Below are 22,776 nucleotides of genomic sequence, written 5' to 3'. Positions count from 1 at the left end.
AGGCCAGAGGTGCGCAGATGCAGTTTGGGACTGCTGGGGAAACATCTGGCAGAGGTGGAGACTTAGAGAGGGTGGAAGGCAAAGACCTTCAGTCCTGGAAGCTGCTCCTTAGGGGAGCGTTGCTGAGTTGCCTGCTGTTTCCTTGAACAAAGAATGAGCTTCACTGTCAATGAAGCCCTGCGTGTTTTGTGCTGACGTGCGTCTGACTCCAGCCCTGGACATTTTCTGCCCCCCACCCTCTCTCTCCTCACAGTCGTCCGGATACATCCTTCATCTGGTTCCTGAACCCGCTCAAGTCCATACGGTACCTCATCTGCACCCGCTACAAGTGGCTCATCATCAAGATCGTCTTGGCCCTGCTGCTGATCATCATGGTGGCCCTTTTCCTCTACTCCATGCCCGGCTACATGGTCAAAAAGCTCCTCGGAGCATGAGGAGGAAGCCGCCTACACCCTGGGCCCCCCACTTTCTGAGCCTGCCGTTCTTGGTCATCGCCGGCTCTTGTTTGTGTTTCTTTTTTGTGACTTCCTTGTGTTTCCTCTTGGGAAATATGTGGGTGGGATGGGGGCAGCAGGAGCTCGGAATTTGCTCCGTGGTGTTGGGGAAGGGGGAGAAAGGAGTCTTCTTTAAACCCCCCCAGACATGAGCGCTATATCCTCAGCAATTCTTCTCGGCCTCTCCAGCCTAAGGCTTTGGAGCTGGAGAGCCTCGCAGTCTAAGGATTCCTCTCTCGCACCCGCCTTGCCTCAACTGGAGCATCCTCCACAAATGAACCCATGAGGTGGTGGAACCACCCAGTCTCTGCTCTGTGTGGATTTGACATGTTCGCCTGTCTCTCCCTCCTTTTCTGTTGTTTTTACCTCCGCAGCAAAACTCCGCACGAGGCTCTGGGAATGCCAGAGCCTTCTCCTTGCGCTAGGTGTGACGTGATCCACTGAGATTCTGGCGCCCCTGGTTGGCGCCCGATGCTGTCCTTTTCTTTATTGAGGCTACCCCCTGGCCCACCACAGATGGGCACAGCTTCCTGCTGGTTCCCAGCCCGGTTGGGAGAATTGAGGCATTCGCTGTGCTGGAGCAATGCCTACCCACATTTTCCGAGGGTGAGCACAAATCAGGAGATTAGTCCATCAGCTGCAGGTGCTGAGAGAAGAGGGGTATCTCCCCCAGGTGGGAGCAAGCGTAGCAGCCGACAGTGCAATGGTACATGTGTGTCTGCTCAGAAGCAAGTCCCATTGAGCTCTCTGGGGTTTGCTCACCAATCAGTGGGCTGAGGATTGCAACATATAAAAGACTGTGCTGCAAATCCGCCAATCCCCAAGAAGTGAGTTCCCAATTTAGGCAGTCCGCTTTGCCGGCCCCCTCTGCAGTTTGAGGATAACAATACTGACCCCTCGTACCGGGCTCTCATGCAGATTTCACCAAGATAAGCTCGAAAAGTGCTAGATAAATAGGACCATTATTCATTGGATGATAAGCGCAGACAGCTCTCGCTCAGTCCTGGGCTCTTCAAGAATATCCCGTAAGCTTTACAGGGATGGTGCTTGGACACACACAGACACGTGTGTGAGCACAGCAATAACGTGGAGATGGGAAAGAGACTCCAGTCTCCAGATTTTCTAGTCCCTCAGCCCTTTGATGGGCTGGCTATGATCTTCAGCCAAGATCCCTAGCCACTTGAACCCTGGTTGGGGCAGGGAGAAGGAAACAGGCTCGACAAACGTTTCTGATGACCGAGTCCAAAGCAGCCTTTCGTGGCTGGTGACTCAACGGGAAGGTAAGGGACAACCTGCTTCTCAGATCAAGACACCCCAATCCCTAGTAACTGAAATATTCATGCCTCCTCTTGCCTTGGTCGGTGGAGGGTTCCAGTAAGCGGTTTTTATTCTGACATAAGGGATATGCAGCACATTCTTCAGGGTTGAGACGGTATACGGAGAAGGCACGTCCCTTTGAAACAAGGGATTGTTGTTGAAACCCTTCAAGTAGGGCGATGAGATTTAAGGATGCAGCTTGCTTCTTAAAGCGAATCCACTGATTGAGACAGGCAAAGCTAGAAAGACGAAAGGGGTGGGTGGACCGGGTGACACGTGGCCAGTACAGCATCACCATCGCCCAGCATGTTTGGGTACCCCCATGAGACCCATAGGTTTTTGAAGGGCTTTTTGAAGGACCCCTATCCTGGCCCGGTCTTTATTCCATCTTCTGCAAAGTCTGCAGGGAGCGCAGACTTAAAAAGCACAGCAGTCACACAAAGTGTTGGGCCCACTGGCTTGACGCAACGCACCGCTGTATCGAGGCATCGCCTCTCTTGTGGGATCCTACCGGTCCCTCTTCCACGTGACTCTTAGGCTGCCCTTCCTGCTCCTCTCTCTCTCCGCACTCGAGAGGCAAGCTGGGAGGGTGGTCTGAAGATCCTCAAAGCACATCACTGACTCCAAATCCCGCATCACCAAAAAGCAGCCGCCGGGCAGCCATGGGCAATTTTTGGGCAAGCCATCAACCCTTAGCACCTACTAGGTACAGATAATGGCTAACGTGTGGGCAAGGCTAGCACACCAGGCTGTCACAAGGGAACCGTGGCAGCCATGGGGCTCGTGCAGTGGCGTGGAGTGAGAGAGAGAAACACGGGGGACCAATGTGTTGGGAAGGGGGTCAGATGGAGGTGGCAGGTGGACCAGCTCTAGCACAACTTGTCTCTAGAGTGGCCTTTGCCAGCCTAGTGCTGGGCAGGGCTGATGGGAGTTGTAGTTCAGAGCATCCAGAGGGCGCTGGGTCAGTGAAGGCAGCCTTAGAGAAACCAGCACAGGGAAATGCTGCCCTTCTGCCCCTCTCTCCCTCCTGCAGCTCTGGCACACCTGGTGGCTTGTGTGTTTCATGCTGTCTTTCTCGTCCTGATTTCCTGAGGTGTGTGTAAAGGATTGATCCTGTTTCTCTACTGTTGCGGGGAGGGTTCTTTTGCGGGTGGGTGTTCTCTGTGCACTGTTAATACGGGGTCTTTGGGATTTGCTGTACGGATCAGGAGATAAATCTGTAAGTTCTTTAATAAAAACAGATCACCAGAAAGGAACAGAGTCTGGGTTGCTTTTTGTGGAGTGACGAAGGAAGGAAGGAAAATGTTGGGTTTCTGTTATGCCACTGTGCAGTTTTTTGAATCACAAGACTCTGTTTACATTCCAGACTGTTGGAATTCTCATGGGAGACGGATGTTGATGTTACTGGTTTCCTGTTTCTTTGTCCAGTTGTTCACTGACTCTCACAGAGAGCAGATGCATATTCTTTTCTGTCCTGGGTAGTTAGAAATAAATGTAGCGATGCAGCACATATTTTTCTCTCCTTCTGCTGCTTGGATACTCTGCGTAATGGGGGAACGTGCCTGAAGCCTCATCAAAGGCTTAGGTCCTTAATCACCATCGGAGGAGGGGAGCCCGATGGATTCCGAAGAACGCAGAGGAGGAGAGCTATTTCAGCTCGGTCAAACGGAACCTCCCACATTTTTGGTTATGGGCGCCAGACCGGAATGCAGCTTATCTTCTGTGCATGTCAAGAAGATTGATGAGAGCTGCTGGTAAACAGCCTCAGTCTGCATTAAAGACAGCTCGGTCGAACGGAGCCTCTGACAGAAAATACCTACAAACTAGTGGCTTATATAAACCTAGCCAGGGAGTGCCTGGTGTTTCAGAGAACCCCAAAAGTACTACGGAATGGAGCTACAGGAGAAACAGGAGGTCTAGATCAGGGTTCCCCTTTCCCTTCATGATGCTTAGTTCCCTGGGTCCTGAGACCTCAGCCTGCCCGTAACCAACCTGTCAGCAGTTGGAGATTTGGCCACAGTAAGCAACCTAGGAACAGAAAACTTAATTGTCAGGTTAAGACTCTTGCAGATCTGCTCATGCACCCAGGAAGAAGAAGAAGAAGAAGAAGAAGAGTTTGGATTTGATATCCCGCCTTTCACTCCCCTTCAGGAGTCTCAAAGCGGCTAACAATCTCCTTTCCCTTCCTCCCCCACAACAAACACTCTGTGAGGTGAGTGGGGCTGAGAGACTTCAAAGAAGTGTGACTGGCCCAAGGTCACCCAGCAGCTGCAGGTGGAGGAGCGGAGACGCGAACCCGGTTCACCAGATTACGAGACTACCGCTCTTAACCACTACACCACGGGGATTTTTAGTGCCTCAATATTCACCTACCATTTGGCCTCTGTGCACCCACACCCGCCCTGCCCACACCCCCCTGTCTTCATTCCTGGGCCTCTCTTGCAGTTTGCCACCATCTTCATAATCTGGTCCAATTTATACCCTTGAGGGCGCCTGGTTTGGGTGGCACTTCCCTCAAGCAACTCTCCAGGCAGAACAAGGAACCTCCAGTTACTTGGCCTCACAGGTCCCTCTCTGACCTCTGACCCCACTTCTTTTATCTGTGCTGCTTCCAGGGTCCTACAAGCCCCATTCATCAAATTATTTTGGTTCTTGGTTCCAACCTCCTCTTGCCTCAACAGGAACTGGAGGTCCACCTTTAAGCACACGGAACAGACACGGATTCCACCCCACTCCCTATTCATTCTTCTCCTCAAGCAACAGCAGCAAATATAAGACGAGAGAAACAGAACAGCCACAACAATTAACCATTTATTTGCCTCCTCTCCCTAATAACACTTAGAAACCTCTGCGTTCAGAGTAACATCTTCTCCCAAGGGGTAACAAACCCAAGAATTAACTTTTTGGGAGGGTCAGTGGTGAGTTTTGCTGGTGGGGATTTTTCAGGACACTCAACACATGTCAAAAAAGTTTGCAAGCGTTCTCTGGGATGCCCCGGTTGCTGGGGAACAGCCGTGTGGCTTGTACTTCGCCAGGGACTACTCACAAAGGTGTAACTCAAACCAGAGCTCAAGGGCAGCTGAGGGAACAACAGGCCAAGCCTGCTTTCCCCAGCTGACGCTCTTTTGAGGAGTTAAGCAAGGCTTGCTGGGATGCCTCTGAAGAAGATGCTGGGGCACAAAAGCGCCAGGACGTCAGGTGTTCATCTGCAGGTGCAGCAAGTGGGTCGGAGGGATCAGCAGCTCGGCATTCACCTGCAGAAAGGGAAGCAAAGACCATCAATAGCACTCGCTCCTGTCCAGCCAGGGTGGGTGATGCTTAAAAGTTAAAATTCCTGCATTGCAGGGTGGTGGAATAGATAACCCTTGGGGTCCTTTCCATCTCGACAATTCTATGATTCTCTCTCTTTTTTAAAATATATTTTTTATTCGATTTACAGGTAGGTCTGCCGTAGTCAAAACAAAATAAAAAAAATTCTTCCAGTAGCACCTTAGAGACCAACTAAGTTTGTTCTTGGTATGAGCTTTCGTGTGCATGCACACATCTTCAGATACACACCCCAGGCGGAGAAGGAACCTTGTGGAACTGAGTTCCACCCACAGCAGCAGCAGCAGCAGCACCTCTCCTGCCAGAGCGGACCCTTTGCCCCAACAATGCCCTCCTCCCCTCGGTCCCGCAGCCCGTTGCTCACCGGGGACTGGAGATACTGCCGTAGCAGCATCCTGAGCTCTGCGTTCTGCTGGCGCAGCCCGTCCGTCTCAGCGATCAGCTTTGCCCTCTGGTCCAGGATATGGCTGCGCAGGTGGGGGAGGGAGAGGGGAAACTGTTACCACGAAAGCCAGGCAAGGAAGAGGCACGTTTTCACCACCAGGGGTCACCCGAGGCGCAGGCTAGACGGGCGAGGAGCACTCCTGGCAGCAGGGAAAGGGCCTCGGCAGGGCAGGGCACCTGGCTCAAAGGTGCTCCACCTTCTCCTTCTCTTCAATGGCCCCCACCTCAACGACCCCCTTCCCTGGGGAGACGTGCAGGGACTTAATAGGACCTACCCACCCCCAGCCCTGCCTTACTGGTATTTGTGCAAGCCAGAGACCAGGGCATCCCACAGCTTCAGATTCCCATCCGGGATGGCGTGGGCGAGAGCGTCCCAATACTCCGAGTCCTTAGAGTCGTCCCGTTCTTCGCGCGCTTTCTTCACCAGCGGGTATTTCTCCCTGGAGGTGGGAAGGAGGGAGAGTCAATGGCTGGGAAGCAGGATTCGGAACCAGACATGCTCCTTCCGGCCACCCACAACACTTGCGGCCCACTCAAATACCACCCCTACTTTTAAAATGTGGATTTGGGGGTGTGTGTTACTGGGCTGTTATTTTTATTATATATTTTGTGGTTATATATTTTCATTCTGTTCTGTGAGCCAGGCGGTATATAGATTCTAATTCTAATAATAATAATAATTTGTGCCACCCCCTCCATCTAAAGCAACCACCCACAGGAGGAAAAAGGCTGAGTCCCATGAACAGGCTATTGGTGTTTCGCAACTTTGACCTGTTGCAGGACCTTAGCCAGACCTTAGCAGAGCATACGCAGAGTTCCAGAAAGCAATCGGTTGCAGCTAGGATGGACGAAGCAGGAACAAGACGCTGCTACTAGTAACTTGGTTACTTAGAGGTGTTTATTATTTACGGCAGACTCTACAAGTTACTAGGGACACGGGTGGCGCTGTGGGTTAAACCACAGAGCCTAGGACTTGCCGATCAGAAGGTCGGCGGTTCGAATCCCCGCAACGGGGTGAGTCCCCTGAAGGACCAGGTGTGCAGCCTGGGAGTCATTCTGGACTCACAGCTGTCCATGGAGGCACAGGTCAATTCTGTGTCCAGGGCAGCTGTCTCCCAGCTCCATCTGGTACGCAGGATGAGACCCTACCTGGCCGCAGACTGTCTTGCCAGAGTGGTGCATGTTCTAGTTATCTCCCGCTTGGACTACTGCAATGCAGTCTATGTGGGACTACCTTTGAAGGTGACTCAGAAACTACAACTAATCCAGAATGTGGCAGCTAGACTGGGGACTGGGAGCAGCCGCCGAGACCACATAACACCAGTCAGAAAGACCTTCATTGGCTCCCAGTACGTTTCTGAGCACAATTCAAAGTGTTGGTGCTGACCTTTAAAGCCCTAAACGGCCTTGGTCCAGTATACCTGAGGCACCATCTCCACCTCCTTTGTTTTGCCCGGACCCTGAGGTCCAGTGCCGAGGGCCTTCTGGCGGTTCCCTCACTGCGAGAAGCCACGTTACAGGGAACCAGACAGAGGGCCTTCTTGGTAGTGGTGCCTGCCCTGTGGAACGCCCTCCCACCAGATGTCAAAGAGAAAAAGAACTACCAGACTTTTAGAAGACATCTGAAGGCAGCCCTGTTTAGGGAAGCTTTTAATGTTTAATAGGTTACTGGATTTTAATATTCTGTTGGAAGCCGCCCAGAGTGGCTGGGGAAACCCAGCCAGATGGGCTGGGTATAAATAAATTATTATTATTATTATTATTATTATTATTATTATTATTATTATTATTTAGAGCAGCCCCACACATCCTTCCTCCCCACAGCACCCCAAACCAGCCCTATCCTCTTCCTCCTCTTCCGCACAGACCCACCTTGGCTCCTGGAATTCCTGGACGAAAGCCTTAAGGGCTTTAAGGATGTCGTTGGGGTGCATGTACAAAGCAGAGAGAATCGAAGATGTGCTTGGTGGGGCTTTGTCCTCGTCTGGCGGGGCCAAAGAGCCCTCCCTCTCACCCTCTTCCTCCGCAGCCTCGACCTCTGAAGGCTCTTCTTTGGGGCCTAGCTCCGCGAGGAACTCTTCCAACTCCTAAGAGGCAAGGAGACACAGAAGGAGGCAGTTTATCCAGGTCCCCCGGGATTCTGACGCAGCCCAGTGGAGCTGAGACTTATGGGGGGAAAGCAGCGCAAAATGCCACTTAGTGAAGAAGTGGAAGAGAGAAATTTAAGAGAGGTATTCTTGTATGCAACTGCAGCAGCTCAAATACTTGTGGCCAAGGGATGGAAAGATCAGGAGGCTCCCAAAATAACAGACTGGCAAATCAAATTACAGGAATTGGTGGAGATGGCTCAATTGACTAGCAAACTCAGAGGTAAAGGTAAAGGTAAAGGTACCCCTGCCCGTACGGGCCAGTCGTGTCCGACTCTAGCGTTGTGCGCCCATCTCACTTAAGAGGCCGGGGGCCAGCGCTGTCCGGAGACACTTCCGGGTCACGTGGCCAGCGTGACGAAGCTGCTCTGGCGAGCCAGCACCAGCGCAGCACACGGAAACGCCGTTTACCTTCCCGCCATAGCGGTACCTATTTATCTACTTGCACTTTGACGTGCTTTCGAACTGCTAGGTGGGCAGGAGCTGGGATCGAAAGACGGGAGCTCACCCCGCCGCGGGGATTCGAACCGCCGACCATGCGATCGGCAAGTCCTAGGCACTGAGGTTTTACCCACAGGCCACCCGCGTCCCTAAACTCAGAGGTAACTCAAAGCAAAAATTTGCGGGAAAATGGGATGGTTATAGAAGTTATGTTCAAAAATACAATAATAATTTTGACTCTGTGCTAGCTTTCGAGTGACAAAGGAAGTAAAAGGAGGTGGATAACAATTAAGGATTTATTATGTTTTATTATGTCTGAGCTAGCCCCATCGCCACGTTCCAGCCCCACCCTGGCCTTACCGGATTAGCAGCCACCTGCTGAGCCTTGAAGCCCCTGAAGAACTGCACCAGGTGATACACGTCGTCTTCGCTGACGATGGACAGAGCCTGCGGAGAGGAAGGGAAAGCTCAGCAGGAACCCGGTTAGCTACCAATGCCAGTATTAGCGTGTGATGCTCCTCCCAGGTGAGCTTGTGGAAGATGAATTTTAACAGGGAGAAATGTAAAGTATTGCACTCGGGCAAAAAAAATGAGAGGCACAAATACAAGATGGGTGACACCTGGCTTGAGAGCACTACATGTGAAAAGGATCTAGGAGTCTTGGTTGACCACAAACTTGACATGAGCCAACAGTGTGACGCGGCAGCTAAAAAAGCCAATGCAATTCTGGGCTGCATCAATAGGAGCATAGCATCTAGATCAAGGGAAGTAATAGTGCCACTGTATTCTGCTCTGGTCAGACCTCACCTGGAGTACTGTGTCCAGTTCTGGGCACCACAGTTCAAGAAGGACACTGACAAACTGGAACATGTCCAGAGGAGGGCAACCAAAATGGTCAAAGGCCTGGAAACGATGCCTTATGAGGAACGGCTAAGGGAGCTGGGCATGTTTAGCCTGGAGAAGAGGAGGTTAAGGGGTGATATGATAGCCGTGTTCAAATATATAAAAGGATGTCACATAGAGGAGGGAGAAAGGTTGTTTTCTGCTGCTCCAGAGAAGCAGACACGGAGCAATGGATCCAAACTGCAGGAAAGAAGATTCCACCTAAACATTAGGAAGAACTTCCTGACAGTAAGAGCTGTTCGACGGTGGAATTTGCTGCCCAGGAGTGTGGTGGAGTCTCCTTCTTTGGAGGTCTTTAAGCAGAGGCTTGACAACCATATGTCAGGAGTGCTCTGATGGTGTTTCCTGCTTGGCAGGGGGTTGGACTCGATGGCCCTTGTGGTCTCTTCCAACTCTATGATTCTATGATTCTAAGAGCTCAGGCAGGCCCTTCCACCGTGGGAAAAGTGGCTGCCTGTGTTTATTTGAACTTTTGGAAAAATCTCATTGTTTTTTAATTATTTTTTTTCCAAAAAGAGAAATGCAAAGATTGTTATCAATTTTTTTTATCCAAGCTAAAATGTCAATCTAGGCCAGCCTTTCTCATCCTGTGAGTCCCCAGATGTTGTTGGACTACAACTCCCATCATCCCTGAGCTCTGGCCTTGCTAGTTAGGGGTGATGGGAGTTGTAGTCCAACAACATCTGGGGTCCCACAGGTTGAGAAAGGCTGATCTAGACCATGGGTAGGCAAACTAAGGTCCGGGGGCCGAATCAGGCCCAGTTGGCTTCTGGATCCAACCCGTGGACGGTCCGGGAATTGCCCCGTGGATCGGTGTGGATCTGATCGTTCGGGCAGCACCAGTGCGCGCATTCAGCGGCACCTCCCACCTTCCTGCTTCTCCCCGCCCTGCCTAGGAGGAAGGGGACTGCGTTTTGTTGGTGCCAGCAGCAGCATGAGCGCTCAAGCGGCCGCCATTGTAAGCAAGCTCAATTTAAGGTAAGCAGCCACCGGGGCTTGTCCAGTGCTGTGAAGAGGGGAGGGGAGAGTTGTTGTTGGGGGGATAGCTTACCTGAGTAGAATGTTTCCTTTTATTAAAAATGCATCTCTGGGTTATTTGTGGGGCCTGCCTGGTGCTCTCGTATAGAATGCTGTGTCCTTTTATTTAAAATGCATCTCTGGGTTATTTGTGGGAATTCATTTATTTTCCCCCCAAAATATAGTCTGGCCCCCCACAAGGTCTGAGGAACAGTGGACTGACCCCCTGCTGGAAATGTTTGCCGACCCCTAATCTAGACCAGTTGTTTTCGGACTACAAATCCCAGCATCCCTAGCTAGCAGGACCCGCGGTCAGGGATGATGGGAACAGTAGTCCAAAGACAGCTTGAGACCCAAGTTTGGGAAACACTGATCTCGATAAAAACACCAACCCAGATGAAAAGAAGAGGAGGGGTGAGGGGAGAAAGAAGTAGAGATATTGAGATAGAAAAAAGATTAAAAGAGAAGGGGGAAACTTACATTATTGTTGTCAGTTCTTCCCATTGCTAATTTTATTGTTTTATCTTTTTTTGTAAACAGCTTTGGAATTCTCTTTTGCAGTCAGGCGGTATGAAGAGGTTGTCAAACAAATAAACCAGGCATAGGCAAACTCGGCCCTCCAGATGTTTCGGGACTACAACTCCCACCATCCCTTGCTAACAGGACCAGTGGTCAGGGATGATGGGAGTTGTAGTCCCAAAACATCTGGAGGGCGAGTTTGCCTATGCCTGAAATAAACAAACTTCGACAGAGGATTCCCCCCGCCCCCAAATAAATTGATGTGTGAAAATGTGGAACTTCAGATTGTAAAAGAGAGAGAGAGAAAGAAACTGGGAGGAACCCAAAACGGGCAGATGGGCCCATAACCTTACCGCGAAGATGGAGTCCAGTCTCATGAGGGTCCGGTCGTGCTTTTCCAAGGGCTGGAGGAGACCTCGCAGTTTGCTCTCAATCAGGAAGCCCTGGCAAAAGAGAGGGGGGCAAAGGATTCCTCACAGTTCAGAGGCGAAGGCGTTCCTGAGTCCCTGGCAGGCAGGCCCTTACAGAGGGGGGGCCATATGGGCCGCTTGGCCCAGGCCCCCGATTCCAAAGGGGGCCTCGGTCAGCATATTCACAACCGCAGGGGATGAACTGGGGCAGAGGCGCAAAGGCAGTGGCCCTGGGGCCATGGCTGGCAGCGCGAGAGAATAGCTTCCCGGTGTCCGGAGCGGGACCTGTGATCAGCGCCGCAGAGGATCGCGGAACGGGCGCCGGGTGGGTGGAGGCGACCACGGCTCCAGCAACCAGCGCGCCGCAAACGTGATGGCGGACCACGTTTTTCATGCTGTTAAAAGTTGGCGAGTTTTTGTTTGAAATCTCGTTTGCCAAAAATTAAAACCACACACACCTTAAAGTGTGCTGGCTTTCTTATCGCTATTTTTTTTTTTAAAAAAGGATGAAAAATTGATGAAGATGTGGCCATTTGTTTAAAATTTGGTTGACTAGGCCAGGAATATTAATTACACCCGAGGAGTACATATATATAGCTCAATGAGGATAAAATTTGGTGGAAACCATGTTTTTTAAAGAAATATTGGCTTATGAGCAATAGTGGCTTTCTCACAAGCATACGTCTTTTTTAAGAGTAGAATAAGAAGATGGAGAAGTTTTAATTACCGGTATAATTAAATAGATTTTTAAATACATTATTGAATTACTGAAAATTGTAGAATACATTTTAAAATGAATAATGTATTTATTGTAAAATGTATTTAAAATTATAATACATTATAAAAAAATTATGTTATATGCTTACTTATTTATAAGACTTCAGGGTAAAAAAAAGCGGGGGCCACATTATCTACCTGGCCCAGGCCTCTGCCTGGCTCTGCAAGGCCCTGCTGGCAGGGCAGGGCAAGTCCAGTCACCATGGCATCCCACTTGCTCGCCTGCCCGCCTGCCCCCCAGCCCCCCACCCCGCTTCAGCTCACCGACTCATCGCACAGGAGCTCCAGGATGTGCTTGACCGTCTTGGTGGAGATGGACCAAAGCGCCTTGACCTCTGGCTCTGCGCCTTCAGGCCCCTGGCGGTCCTCGTCTGGGGCGCTTTCCTTCTCATCTCGGAAGCCGCCCTCCAACGTGAGAGACTTGCTGGCTGAAGGGAAGAGCGATGCCCGGAAGCGGGGGTAAAGAGAGGCGCAAACCAAATGGCAAACCAAGTTGATGGACTATGCCGAAATGGCAAAACTAACTGGCAAGCTCCGAAATCAAGAAGACAAGGACTTTAGCAAGGAAAGGGGAGAATTTATAAGTATTGATAGGTAAAGGTAAAGGGACCCCTGACCATTAGGTCCAGTTGTGGCCGACTCTGGGGTTGCGCGCTCATCTTGCTTTACTGGCCAAGGGAGCCGGCATACAGCTTCCGGGTCATGTGGCCAGCATGACTAAGCCGCTTCTGGCGAACCAGAGCAGTGCACAGAAACGCCATTTACCTTCCTGCTGGAGTGGTACCTATTTATCTACTTGCACTTTGATGTGCTTTCGAACTGCTAGGTTGGCAGGAGCAGGGACTGAGCAACGGGAGATCACCCCGTCGCGGGGATTCAAACCGCCGACATTCTGATCGGCAAGTCCTAGGCTCTGTGGTTTAACCCACAGCGCCACCCGCGTCCCTTTTCTAAGTATTGATAGGCAGTTGTAAATAATATCATTAGGACCTATGGAAGGGATGGCAGGAAGTCAGGAGATTCAGAGTGATCTCAATATTTGGATTCGGAATTATTTTTTGTTGTATGTTTATACTTTCTAAAGTCAAATAAAAATAATAATAAAATAAAATAAAGAGAGGCGCAAACCCAGCCAGCCAGGAGAATTGCTGATTCCCCTCCGCACGCTGATTTCAGCAACAAAGAGGTGCATTCCTTAATGATTTAAGCAACAAAGCCCCACAGCAACCTGTCTGGAAAGAGCTGAGGCACTATCTCAGCCTTAATTAAAGGTAAAGGTAAAGGTAAAGGTACCCCTGCCCGTACGGGCCAGTCGTGTCTGACTCTAGGGTTGTGCGCCCATCTCACTTAAGAGGCCGGGGGCCAGCGCTGTCCGGAGACACTTCCGGGTCACGTGGCCAGCGTGACAAGCTGCATCTGGTGAGCCAGCGCAGCACACGGAAACGCCGTTTACCTTCCCGCTAGTAAGCGGTACCTATTTATCTACTTGCACTTTGACTGCTTTCGAACTGCTAGGTTGGCAGGCGCTGGGACCGAGCAATGGGAGCGCACCCCGCCACGGGGATTCGAACCGCCGACCTGACGATCGGCAAGTCTAGGCGCTGAGGTTTTACCCACAGCACCACCCACGTCCCATCAGCCTTAATTACTTTACCCTAATTATTATATTTTCTTAATTGCTTTACTGTAATTACTGTAGCCATGGAACGGTTTACCCCGGGAGGTTGTGGACTCTCCTTCCTTGGAGGTTTTGAAGCAGACATTGGATGGTGATCTGTAATTGATGCTTTAGTTGAAATTCCTGCATTGCAGAGGGTTGGACTAGATGACCTTTGGGGGTACCCTTCTATGTTTCTACAATTCTACTTTATGAAGACATATGGGTGGCTCCTGACAAACTCAAGGCAGGAAACAGGGATGAGCAGAGGATGGTTTCTAGTGATGGCTTGGTCACACGAAGGGGCTTAAGCGCTCTTACAGAACTCTATGCCCCTCCCACTGCTTAGCAGCAAAATGAACTGTGCAAAACCGGGCACATCTATAGATTCTGGTACCATTTTCATAACCTGCGTATCAATTAATTTGGTTTTCCACAGGGGAAATTTGGGATTAACTGGATGGGGAAATCACTGAAGAACATCTAACAAAAGAAACTTAATGATTTTTGCATGTGTGTGTGTGTTGTTTTTCTGTTTCATTTTTAGAAAGTGTGTGTTCTTGTCATTATTTTAGTGGTCTTTTTCCTTTCCTGTTTCCCTTTTCCTTTTCTTGAATATATGTAGAGATGTAGGGTTTTTGTTCACTGAGTTTGATATTATTTGATTTGGTCATTATTATTTGATTCATATAGAAGTTATCAATGTATGTATTTGTTATCTATGCATTATTTGTATATTTTGAAATAAAGTAAAAAAATAACATGATGGGAAAATCCAGCTTTCCCAAAATCCCAGGTCCTGCTTTGGTTTTTGAAAAAAGGCAACTTTCTATCCCTTATTTCCAGGAAAAAATAATCACCATGGAATGGCCTCCCATCCTGTCCATTCGTTCCTTGCCGAAGGAATCCTAATATTTGTTGAAAACTTGTACTGATGGAAGAAGAACTATACAGTGGTACCTTGGGTTAAGTACTTAATTCGTTCCGGAGGTCCATACTTAACCTGAAACTGTTCTTAACCTGAAGCACCACTTTAGCTAATGGGGCCTCCTGCTGTGGCCGTGCCACCGGAGCGCAATTTCTGTTCTCATCCTGAAGCAAAGTTCTTAACCTGAAGCACTATTTCTGGGTTAGCAGAGTCTGTAACCTGAAGTATATGTAACCTGAAGCATCTGTAACCCGAGGTACCACTGTATGTGCAAAAGCACCTTTATGCCAATGGCTTCAAACTGCACAACTTGCCCCTATTGGAGGACTCGGGGATTCCCTCGCTGTAGGCTTGGCCACAAGGGCTCTGGAGCAGAATACAGACCTACATGGAAAAAGAGGGAAGGGGTCTTGCCCTGGGGCAGAGCCTCAGCCTTCAAGGCAAAAGGACCCTGATTCCATCCTCCAGATGCCCGGGGGCTGGGAGAGCACCCCTGCTTGAAACTCCGGACAGCTGCTGACAGTCAGTGTGGACAACACTGAACCAGGTGGGCTGATGGTCTGATTAGGGCACCTTCCTGTGCCTATGTTAAGGGACGCAGGTGGCGCTGTTGGTTAAACCACAGAGCCTAGGACTTGCTGATCAGAAGGTCGGCGGTTCGAATCCCCGCGACGGGGTGAGCTCCCGTTGCTCGGTCCCTGCTCCTGCCAACCTAGCAGTTTGAAAGCACGTCAAAGTGCAAGTAGATAAATAGGTACCACTCCGGCGGGAAGGTAAACGGCATTTCTGTGCGCTGCTCTGGTTCGCCAGAAGCGGCTTAGTCCTGCTGGCCACATGACCCGGAAGCTGGACGCCGGCTCCCTCGGCCAGTAAAGCGAGATGAGCGCTGCAACCCCAGAGTCGGCCACGACTGGACCTAATGGTCAGGGGTCCCTTTACCTTTATGCCCATGTTCCCAAGCAGCAAAGGGATGGGGGTGGGATGGGGGTGAGAGAGAGCCTTGCTTACTTTCTGGCGCAATCACCTCCCTGGCCAATTCGCTGGCTGACTTCATCTTCTTGCTGTGCACGATGGGACCCACATTGTGCAGGAACCAGCTGTCTGGCTCGATCCACTGTAACCCCAGTTGTTGGGCGTGGATGACGCGGTCGGCGCTGAAGACCTTGCGGATCAGGCCCTTGGCCTCCTCCTCGTTCATCAGCCACACATCCAGGAAGTGTTCAGCATCCACAATGGCAAAGTGCCTGCGTTGAAGGTGAAAGGTGGAGCATGAGGCAATAATAATAATAATAATAATAATAATAGTAGTAGTAGTAATAATAATTTTATTTATACCCCACCCTCCCCAGCCAAGACCGGGCTCAGGGCGGCTAACACCAAATATAAAACAAGTTGATTGAAATACAACTCAAAAACAAGGTTAAAATACAACATTAAAATGCAGCCTCATTTCAACAGAAACTCAAAAACTTTTTGGGGGATGAAAACATCAAGTCTTCACCAAGGCTAACTATCCAGACTGGTCCTACGTGGGCCAGAAAAAGCCAGGGAAGTCCCCAAGTAGGAGTTCTGTCACAGAAGGAGAAAGGGGAAAAGAAGAGCTAAGGGAGGTGGGCATGTTTAGCCTGGAGAAGAGGAGGCTAAGGGGTGATATGATAGCCATGTTCAAATATATAAAAGGATGTCACATAGAGGAGGGAGAAAGGTTGTTTTCTGCTGCTCCAGAGAAGCGGACATGGAGCAATGGATCCAAACTGCAGGAAAGAAGATTCCACCTAAACATTAGGAAGAACTTCCTGACAGTAAGAGCTGTTCGACGGTGGAATTTGCTGCAACTGCTGCCGAGGAAAAGTTTCCACCGGTTTACAGGAAACTAGATGAGTACGAGCTGGCACTCTCTATGCAGGATATGCAACGCAAGGAGAGGAACCTAAGGATCAGACTTGTGCCGGAAAAGGAAGGAGATAACTTGGTGGATTACTTGACAAAAGAATTCTCTGACTTTTGGAAGCAGGAGCTGGATAAGGAAGAATTTAAGATAGAGAGTGCATTTAGACTGGGAACAAGGCAGAGGAAGAACAGACCCAGAGATTGTTTAATAACTTTAAGGTCAAAGGAGGAGAGAGACAAAATATTGAACCTACACTACCAAACAACCCTTCAAATTGAAGATTTTCATATTGAGATTTTTAAAGATATTCCCAAAAGTATTTTGGATGCAAGAGGTTTTTACAAGGACTTGGTGACACTGTTGAAAAGGAACTACATACCATTCAGGTGGGAGTTTCCCCAAGGCTTGTCTTTTAAATACAAGGGGAAGAAAAGAAGAATAAAGACAGTGAGTGATAAAGACAAGTTCTTGGGAGAACACGAAGAAGACCTACAGAAAGAGACGTTTCCAGGACAAGGGCATCCTTCAAGCAAGGGACCATTAGACACGGATACGGAACCACCGACAAAAGAGGAACAACAACTGGGAGCTGTAGGAGGAAAGAGTAAATAACCCCATCATGGCTCTGCAACTTTTAACCTGGAATTGTAACGGTTTAAATATTCCCAGAAAAAGAAAAAATATATTTCATGCTTTAAAGAAAGACCAATTGGACTTGATTTGTTTACAAGAGACTCACGTGACAAGAGCACATAGAAAATTATTAATAAATAAAAGATTGGGACAAGAATTTATATCTTCAGACAGAGTAAAAAAGAGAGGAGTGGTGATCTATGCAAAGGAAAATTTGCAACCGAAACAAATTTTTAAAGATGATCAAGGAAGATATTTGGCAATAGAAATTCAATCTCAAGGAGAAAAGTTTTTGATAGTGGGAATCTATGCACCAAATGAAGGGAAAGCTGAATTTTTTAAGAAGTTGCATGAGACTTTGATGGACTATATGGATTACAATTTAATTATGATGGGTGACATGAATGGAGTAGTTTCAACAAATATGGACAAAGCACAAAGACAGGTAGTTACAAAAGACGGAAGACTACCAAAAACTTTCTTTGAAATGACTGACAATATGGACTTGATCGACATTTGGAGAACAAAACACCCATTAGAAAGAGAGGGAACCTTCTTTTCTGAAGCCAAAATGACATGGACACGGATTGACCAAATTTGGGTGACTAGCAGTATGGCGCAGAACATAAAGAAAGTGGAAATCTGCCCAAAAACCTTCTCCGACCATAACGCAGTAAAGATGGTGATGAAGCAAACAACAACTGGTTCCTTCAGATGGAGAATGAATGACACCTTATTTAGAGATGAGGAGATTTGTAAGAAGGCCCAAAAAACTTTGAAAGATTATTTTGAAATTAACTTAAGGACTAAAGTAGAAAAAAGAATAGTATGGGACGCAAGTAAAGCCGTGATGAGAGGGTTTTTGATACAACAAAATACATTAAAGAAAAGAAAGCAAAATGAGAGGAAAGAGAAAATCTTGGAAAAGATAAAAGAAGGGGAAAGGAAACTAAGATTGAAGCCAAAATCGCAAGAGATTTTAAGAGAAATTAAATTATATCAAACACAATACATGGAACTGATGAATCAAGAAATAGAATGGAAAATTAAACAAATGAGACAAAAGACTTTTGAATCTGCAGATAAATGCGGCAAGTTATTGGCTTGGCAAATAAAGAAGAGACAAAAACTCAACACGGTAACAAACATAGAAGTGGAAGGAAAGAACATATGTAACCCAGGGGAAATTAGGAACTGTTTTCAGAGCTACCTTAGACAACTGTACACACAAGGGCCGCAGAAAGAAATGGATATACAACAATTCCTCGAGAAAAATGGGCTGAAAAAGATTTCGCAGGAAAGTAAGATAATTTTGAACCAGGAGATATCAGCACAAGAAATAGAAGATGCCATTCAAAGTATGACGTTGGGCAAATCTCCTGGACCGGATGGACTGACTTCCAAATATTACAAAGTTTTGAAGGAAGGGTTGATACAACCTTTGAAGGAAGTCTGCAACGAGATCATGGAGGGGAGAAGGGCACCCGACACGTGGAGAGAGGCCTACATTACACTTATACCAAAGACAGAGACTGAAAAGACTCAACTTAAGAACTACCGACCCATCTCGTTACTAAATGTGGATTACAAAATCTTTGCTGATATTTTAGCAAAGAGATTGAAAAGAGTTTTGATGGAGGAGATTCATGGGGACCAAGCGGGCTTTCTCCCGAAAAGGCATTTGTCGGATAACGTAAGGAATATAATTGACATTTTGGAGAAGTTGGAAGTGAATATAAACACTAAGGCTGTTTTGATATTTGTGGACGCCGAGAAAGCCTTTGACAATATATCTTGGAGTTTTATGTTGAAGAACCTCCGGGGGATGGGGGTAGGCCAAGGGTTTGAAAATGGTATAGGTGCAATATACTCTGAACAGAAAGCAAAATTAATTGTAAATAATGTGGTTACAGAAGAGTTCAAGATTGAAAAAGGGACACGTCAGGGGTGCCCTATCTCCCCATTACTTTTTATATCGGTCTTGGAGGTTTTGCTTAATATGATTAGGAGGGACCAGTGGGTTAAAGGGATTCAGGTCGGAGCTAAACAATATAAACGGAGAGCATTTGCAGATGACCTAGTACTTACATTACAAGAGCCAGAAGCTAGTACGAAAAGAGTTTTGGAAATAATTCAAGAGTTTGGTCAAATGGCAGGATTTAAATTGAACAAGTTAAAGACTAAGGTATTGGAGAAAAACTTAACACAGGTTGAAAAAGAAAGGTTTCAGAACGAGACAGGGTTGACTGTGGTTAAAAAAGTGAAATATTTGGGCATAAATATGACAGCTAAGAATGTGAACCTATTTAAAGATAATTATGAAAAAACTTGGACAGAAGTGAAAAAAGATTTGGAGATTTGGTCAAATTTGAAGCTTTCCTTGTTAGGTCGAATTGCAGTTATAAAAATGAATGTATTGCCAAGAATGTTGTTTTTGTTCCAAGCATTACAAATAATGGATAAAATGGACTGTTTCAAGAAGTGGCAAAAAGATATATCTAAATTTGTCTGGCAGGGCAAGAAGCCCAGAATTAAATTTAAGATATTAACGGATTCAAAGGAAAGAGGGGGGTTTGCCCTGCCAGACTTTAAACTGTACTATGAAGCGGCAGCTTTTTGCTGGCTAAAAGATTGGCTGCTTCTTGAAAATACAGACATTTTGGATTTGGAAGGTTTTAACAATATTTTTGGGTGGCATGCATATTTGTGGTATGACAAGGTTAAAGCACATAAAAGTTTTAAAAACCATATTGTCAGAAAAGCACTATTAAATGTCTGGGTCAGATATAAAGATTTGCTGGAAAACAAAACTCCAAGGTGGCTGTCGCCAATGGAAGCCAAGGCAGTTAAAAAGTTAAATATGGAGTCGAAGTGGCCAAGATATTGGGAAATCCTGGAAAAGGAAGGGGACAAACTGAGATTGCAGAGTTTTGAGAAGTTAAAAGGGAAGGTGAGAGATTGGTTGCACTACCACCAAATAAATGAAGTGTTCAAATTGGACAGTAAAATTGGCTTCCAGGTGGAAAAATCAAAATTGGAGACTGAATTGTTAGAATCCAGTACTAAGAATTTGTCAAAAATGTACAATTTGCTGCTGAAATGGAATACACAAGATGAAACGGTGAAATCAACTATGATTAAATGGGCTCAGGACATTGGTCATAATATTTTGTTTGCTGATTGGGAAAAGTTGTGGACCACCGGGATGAAATTCACGGCATGTAATGCCTTAAGAGAAAATATTATGAAAATGATCTATAGGTGGTACATAACCCCAGTCAAGCTTGCAAAGATTTACCATTTGCCTGATAATAAATGTTGGAAATGTAAAGAAAAGGAAGGTACATTTTTTCACCTTTGGTGGACGTGCCCGAAGATTAAGGCATTCTGGGAAATGATCTATAATGAACTTAAAAAGGTATTTAAATATACCTTCACTAAGAAACCAGAGGCCTTTCTCTTGGGCATTGTCGGCCAAGGGGTGTTAAAGACGGACTTAACTTTCTTTATGTATGCTACAACAGCAGCTAGAATACTCATTGCAAAGTACTGGAAGACACAAGATTTACCCACACTGGAAGAATGGCAGATGAAGGTGATTGACTACATGGGCTTGGCAGAAATGACGAGCAGAATCCGAAACCAGGGAAGAGAAGCAGCGGAAGAAGAATGGAAAAAGTTTAAGGACTATCTAAAGAAATATTACAAAATGAATGAAAGTTAGAATGATGTTGGACTGGAAAGTAAATGGTTACTATTAGCAATGGTTAAGACAAGGAGAATAAGGAAGATTAGCTTAAATTTAAAGTAAAATAAGGCAAGATTTGCTGAGTAATTGATTAGAATCTGGAATACAGAAAAGGGAGGCATGAGGAAGTCGGGGAAGAAAGGTATAAGAAATTAAGATATGAAATGGCACTTGTTTTTTGTGTTGTTTTTGTTTTTGTTTGTTTATGTATTTGTTGTATTTATGTTATGTCTGTGTGGCTATAAAAACTGTTTAATAAAAAATATTTAAAAAAAAAAAGGAATTTGCTGCCAAGGAGTGTGGTGGAGTCTCCTTCTTTGGAGGTCTTTAAGCAGAGGCTTGACAACAATATGTCAGGAGTGCTCTGATGGTGTTTCCTGCTTGGCAGGGGGTTGGACTCGATGGCCCTTGTGGTCTCTTCCAACTCTATGATTCTATGATTCTATGATTCTATGAGATAGGAGAGTCACCTTCAAATAGCTTAAGGGCTGTCACGTGGAAGATGGAGCAAGCTTGTTTTCTCCTGCTCTGGGGGGTAATAATAATAATAATAATAATAATAATAATAATAATAATAATTTATTATTTATACCCCGCCCATCTGGCTGGGTTTCCCCAGCCACTCTGGGAGGCTTGCAACAGAACACTAAAATAACCTATTAAACATTAAAAGCTTCCTTAAACAGGGCTGCCTTCAGATGTCTTCTAAAAGTTTGGTAGTTGTTGTTCTCTTTGACATCTGATGGGAGGGCGTTCCACAGGGCGGGTGCCATTACCGAGAAGGCCCTCTGCCTGGTTCCCTGTAACTTTGCTTCTCTCAGTGAGGGAACCGCCAGAAGGCCCTCAGAGCTGGACCTCAGTGTCCGGGCAGAACGATGGGGGTGGAGATGCTCCTTCAGGTATGCTGGACCGAGGCCGTATTTAATAAAGCAAATCCATTTTCCATTAAGCTTCTACTGGCCTTCACCAAGGTGCGATTCTAGGATTCTATGATTCTAAGAGGGGGAGGGGATCAAGTTAATTCTAAACCTCAGGGTTGGAAACTGTAGCCCCATGCTGGCCCAAATGATTCCTACATCGCTGGGGGTTGGACTAGATGACCCGCAGGATCCCTTCCAACTCTACCATTCTACGATTTCCAAACTGGATCTGAGCTCAGGCCTCCGTACTAGCACACAGAGTCATAGAATCGAAGAGTTATAACGGACCTCCAAGGGTCATCTAGTCCAACCCCTTGCAATGCAGGAATCTCAGCTGAAGCATCCATGGCAGATGGCCATCCAACCTCTGCTTAAAAAACGTCCTGAGGAAGGAGAGTTTCCAACCTCCCAGGGGAGACTGTTCCGCTGCCGGACAGCTCTTCCTGTTCCTTCTGATGTATTAGCAAGGGCAAAACCTGAGGGCTGGTTTTGCAAGCCTGTTTTGGTGTGGAGCGTTGTGGGTTCCTGGGCAATAACAGCCACCAAATATTCAGCAAAGCAGCTGTTGCAATGCATCAGCAACTGTCCAGATCATGAGTCACTACACACTCAGAATCCTTCAGTGTCATCTCCATAATTTTGCATTCAGTTTCAGTCTGTCTGTTGACTTATGCTGCCCTTTGGCTACGCATTGTCTTCCAATGTTGCTAAATGCGTACAGTTGGCCAGCATAAAAAGGGCGTTTTGTACATTGCCTGTCATATACTTTTTTCAAATAATAATAATACACACCAATGTTTTCTTAACTAGAGCAGGAGTCAGCAAACTTTTTTCAGCAGGGGGCTGGTCCACTGTCCCTCAGACCTTGGGGGGAGGGGCGGACTATATTTTGAGGGGGGGAAATGAACGAATTCCTATGCCCCACAAATAACCCAGAGATGCATTTTAAATAAAAGGACACATTCTACTCATGTAAAAACACACTGATTCCCGGACTGTCTGCGGGCTGGATTTAGGAGGCGATTGGGCCGGATCCGGCCCCCGGGCCTTAGTTTGCCTACCCATGGACTAGAGCACATCAGAGCATAGCTGTCAACGTTTCCCTTTTTTAAAGGGAAATTCCCTTATTCCGAATAGGATTCCTTGCAAGAAAAGGGAAAAGTTGACAGGTATGCATCAGAGCCAGGCCAACAGATCAAAGCA

General features: G+C 47.2%; 2 protein-coding genes across 2 annotated transcripts in view; one reads left to right on the top strand and one right to left on the bottom strand.

The window, feature by feature from the left end:
• The window catches only part of OTOF (otoferlin), a 199,326-nt gene extending 196,682 nt beyond the window's left edge, over window positions 1-2,644 (top strand). Inside the window, exon 46 of the mRNA XM_053383844.1 lies at window positions 254-2,644. Coding sequence (XP_053239819.1) covers window positions 254-434 — 181 coding nt within the window. The 3' untranslated portion in view covers window positions 435-2,644. The remainder of the gene's footprint in view (window positions 1-253) is intronic.
• Window positions 2,645-4,748: 2,104 nt separating this feature from the next.
• Window positions 4,749-22,776, bottom strand: part of DRC1 (dynein regulatory complex subunit 1) — a 38,550-nt gene continuing 20,522 nt past the window's right edge. The window contains exons 10-17 of the mRNA XM_053384039.1: window positions 15,390-15,625; window positions 12,061-12,224; window positions 10,963-11,052; window positions 8,531-8,617; window positions 7,455-7,669; window positions 5,879-6,022; window positions 5,503-5,605; window positions 4,749-5,065 (exon numbers count right to left, since the gene is read on the bottom strand). Of these exons, the coding sequence (XP_053240014.1) occupies window positions 5,006-5,065; window positions 5,503-5,605; window positions 5,879-6,022; window positions 7,455-7,669; window positions 8,531-8,617; window positions 10,963-11,052; window positions 12,061-12,224; window positions 15,390-15,625 (1,099 nt within the window). The 3' untranslated portion in view covers window positions 4,749-5,005. The remainder of the gene's footprint in view (window positions 5,066-5,502; window positions 5,606-5,878; window positions 6,023-7,454; window positions 7,670-8,530; window positions 8,618-10,962; window positions 11,053-12,060; window positions 12,225-15,389; window positions 15,626-22,776) is intronic.

The sequence above is a fragment of the Podarcis raffonei genome, chromosome 3, assembly GCF_027172205.1.
Source record: "Podarcis raffonei isolate rPodRaf1 chromosome 3, rPodRaf1.pri, whole genome shotgun sequence".
NCBI classification, from domain to species: Eukaryota; Metazoa; Chordata; class Lepidosauria; order Squamata; family Lacertidae; genus Podarcis; species Podarcis raffonei.
This window is presented reverse-complemented; position numbering and strand designations above follow the sequence as displayed.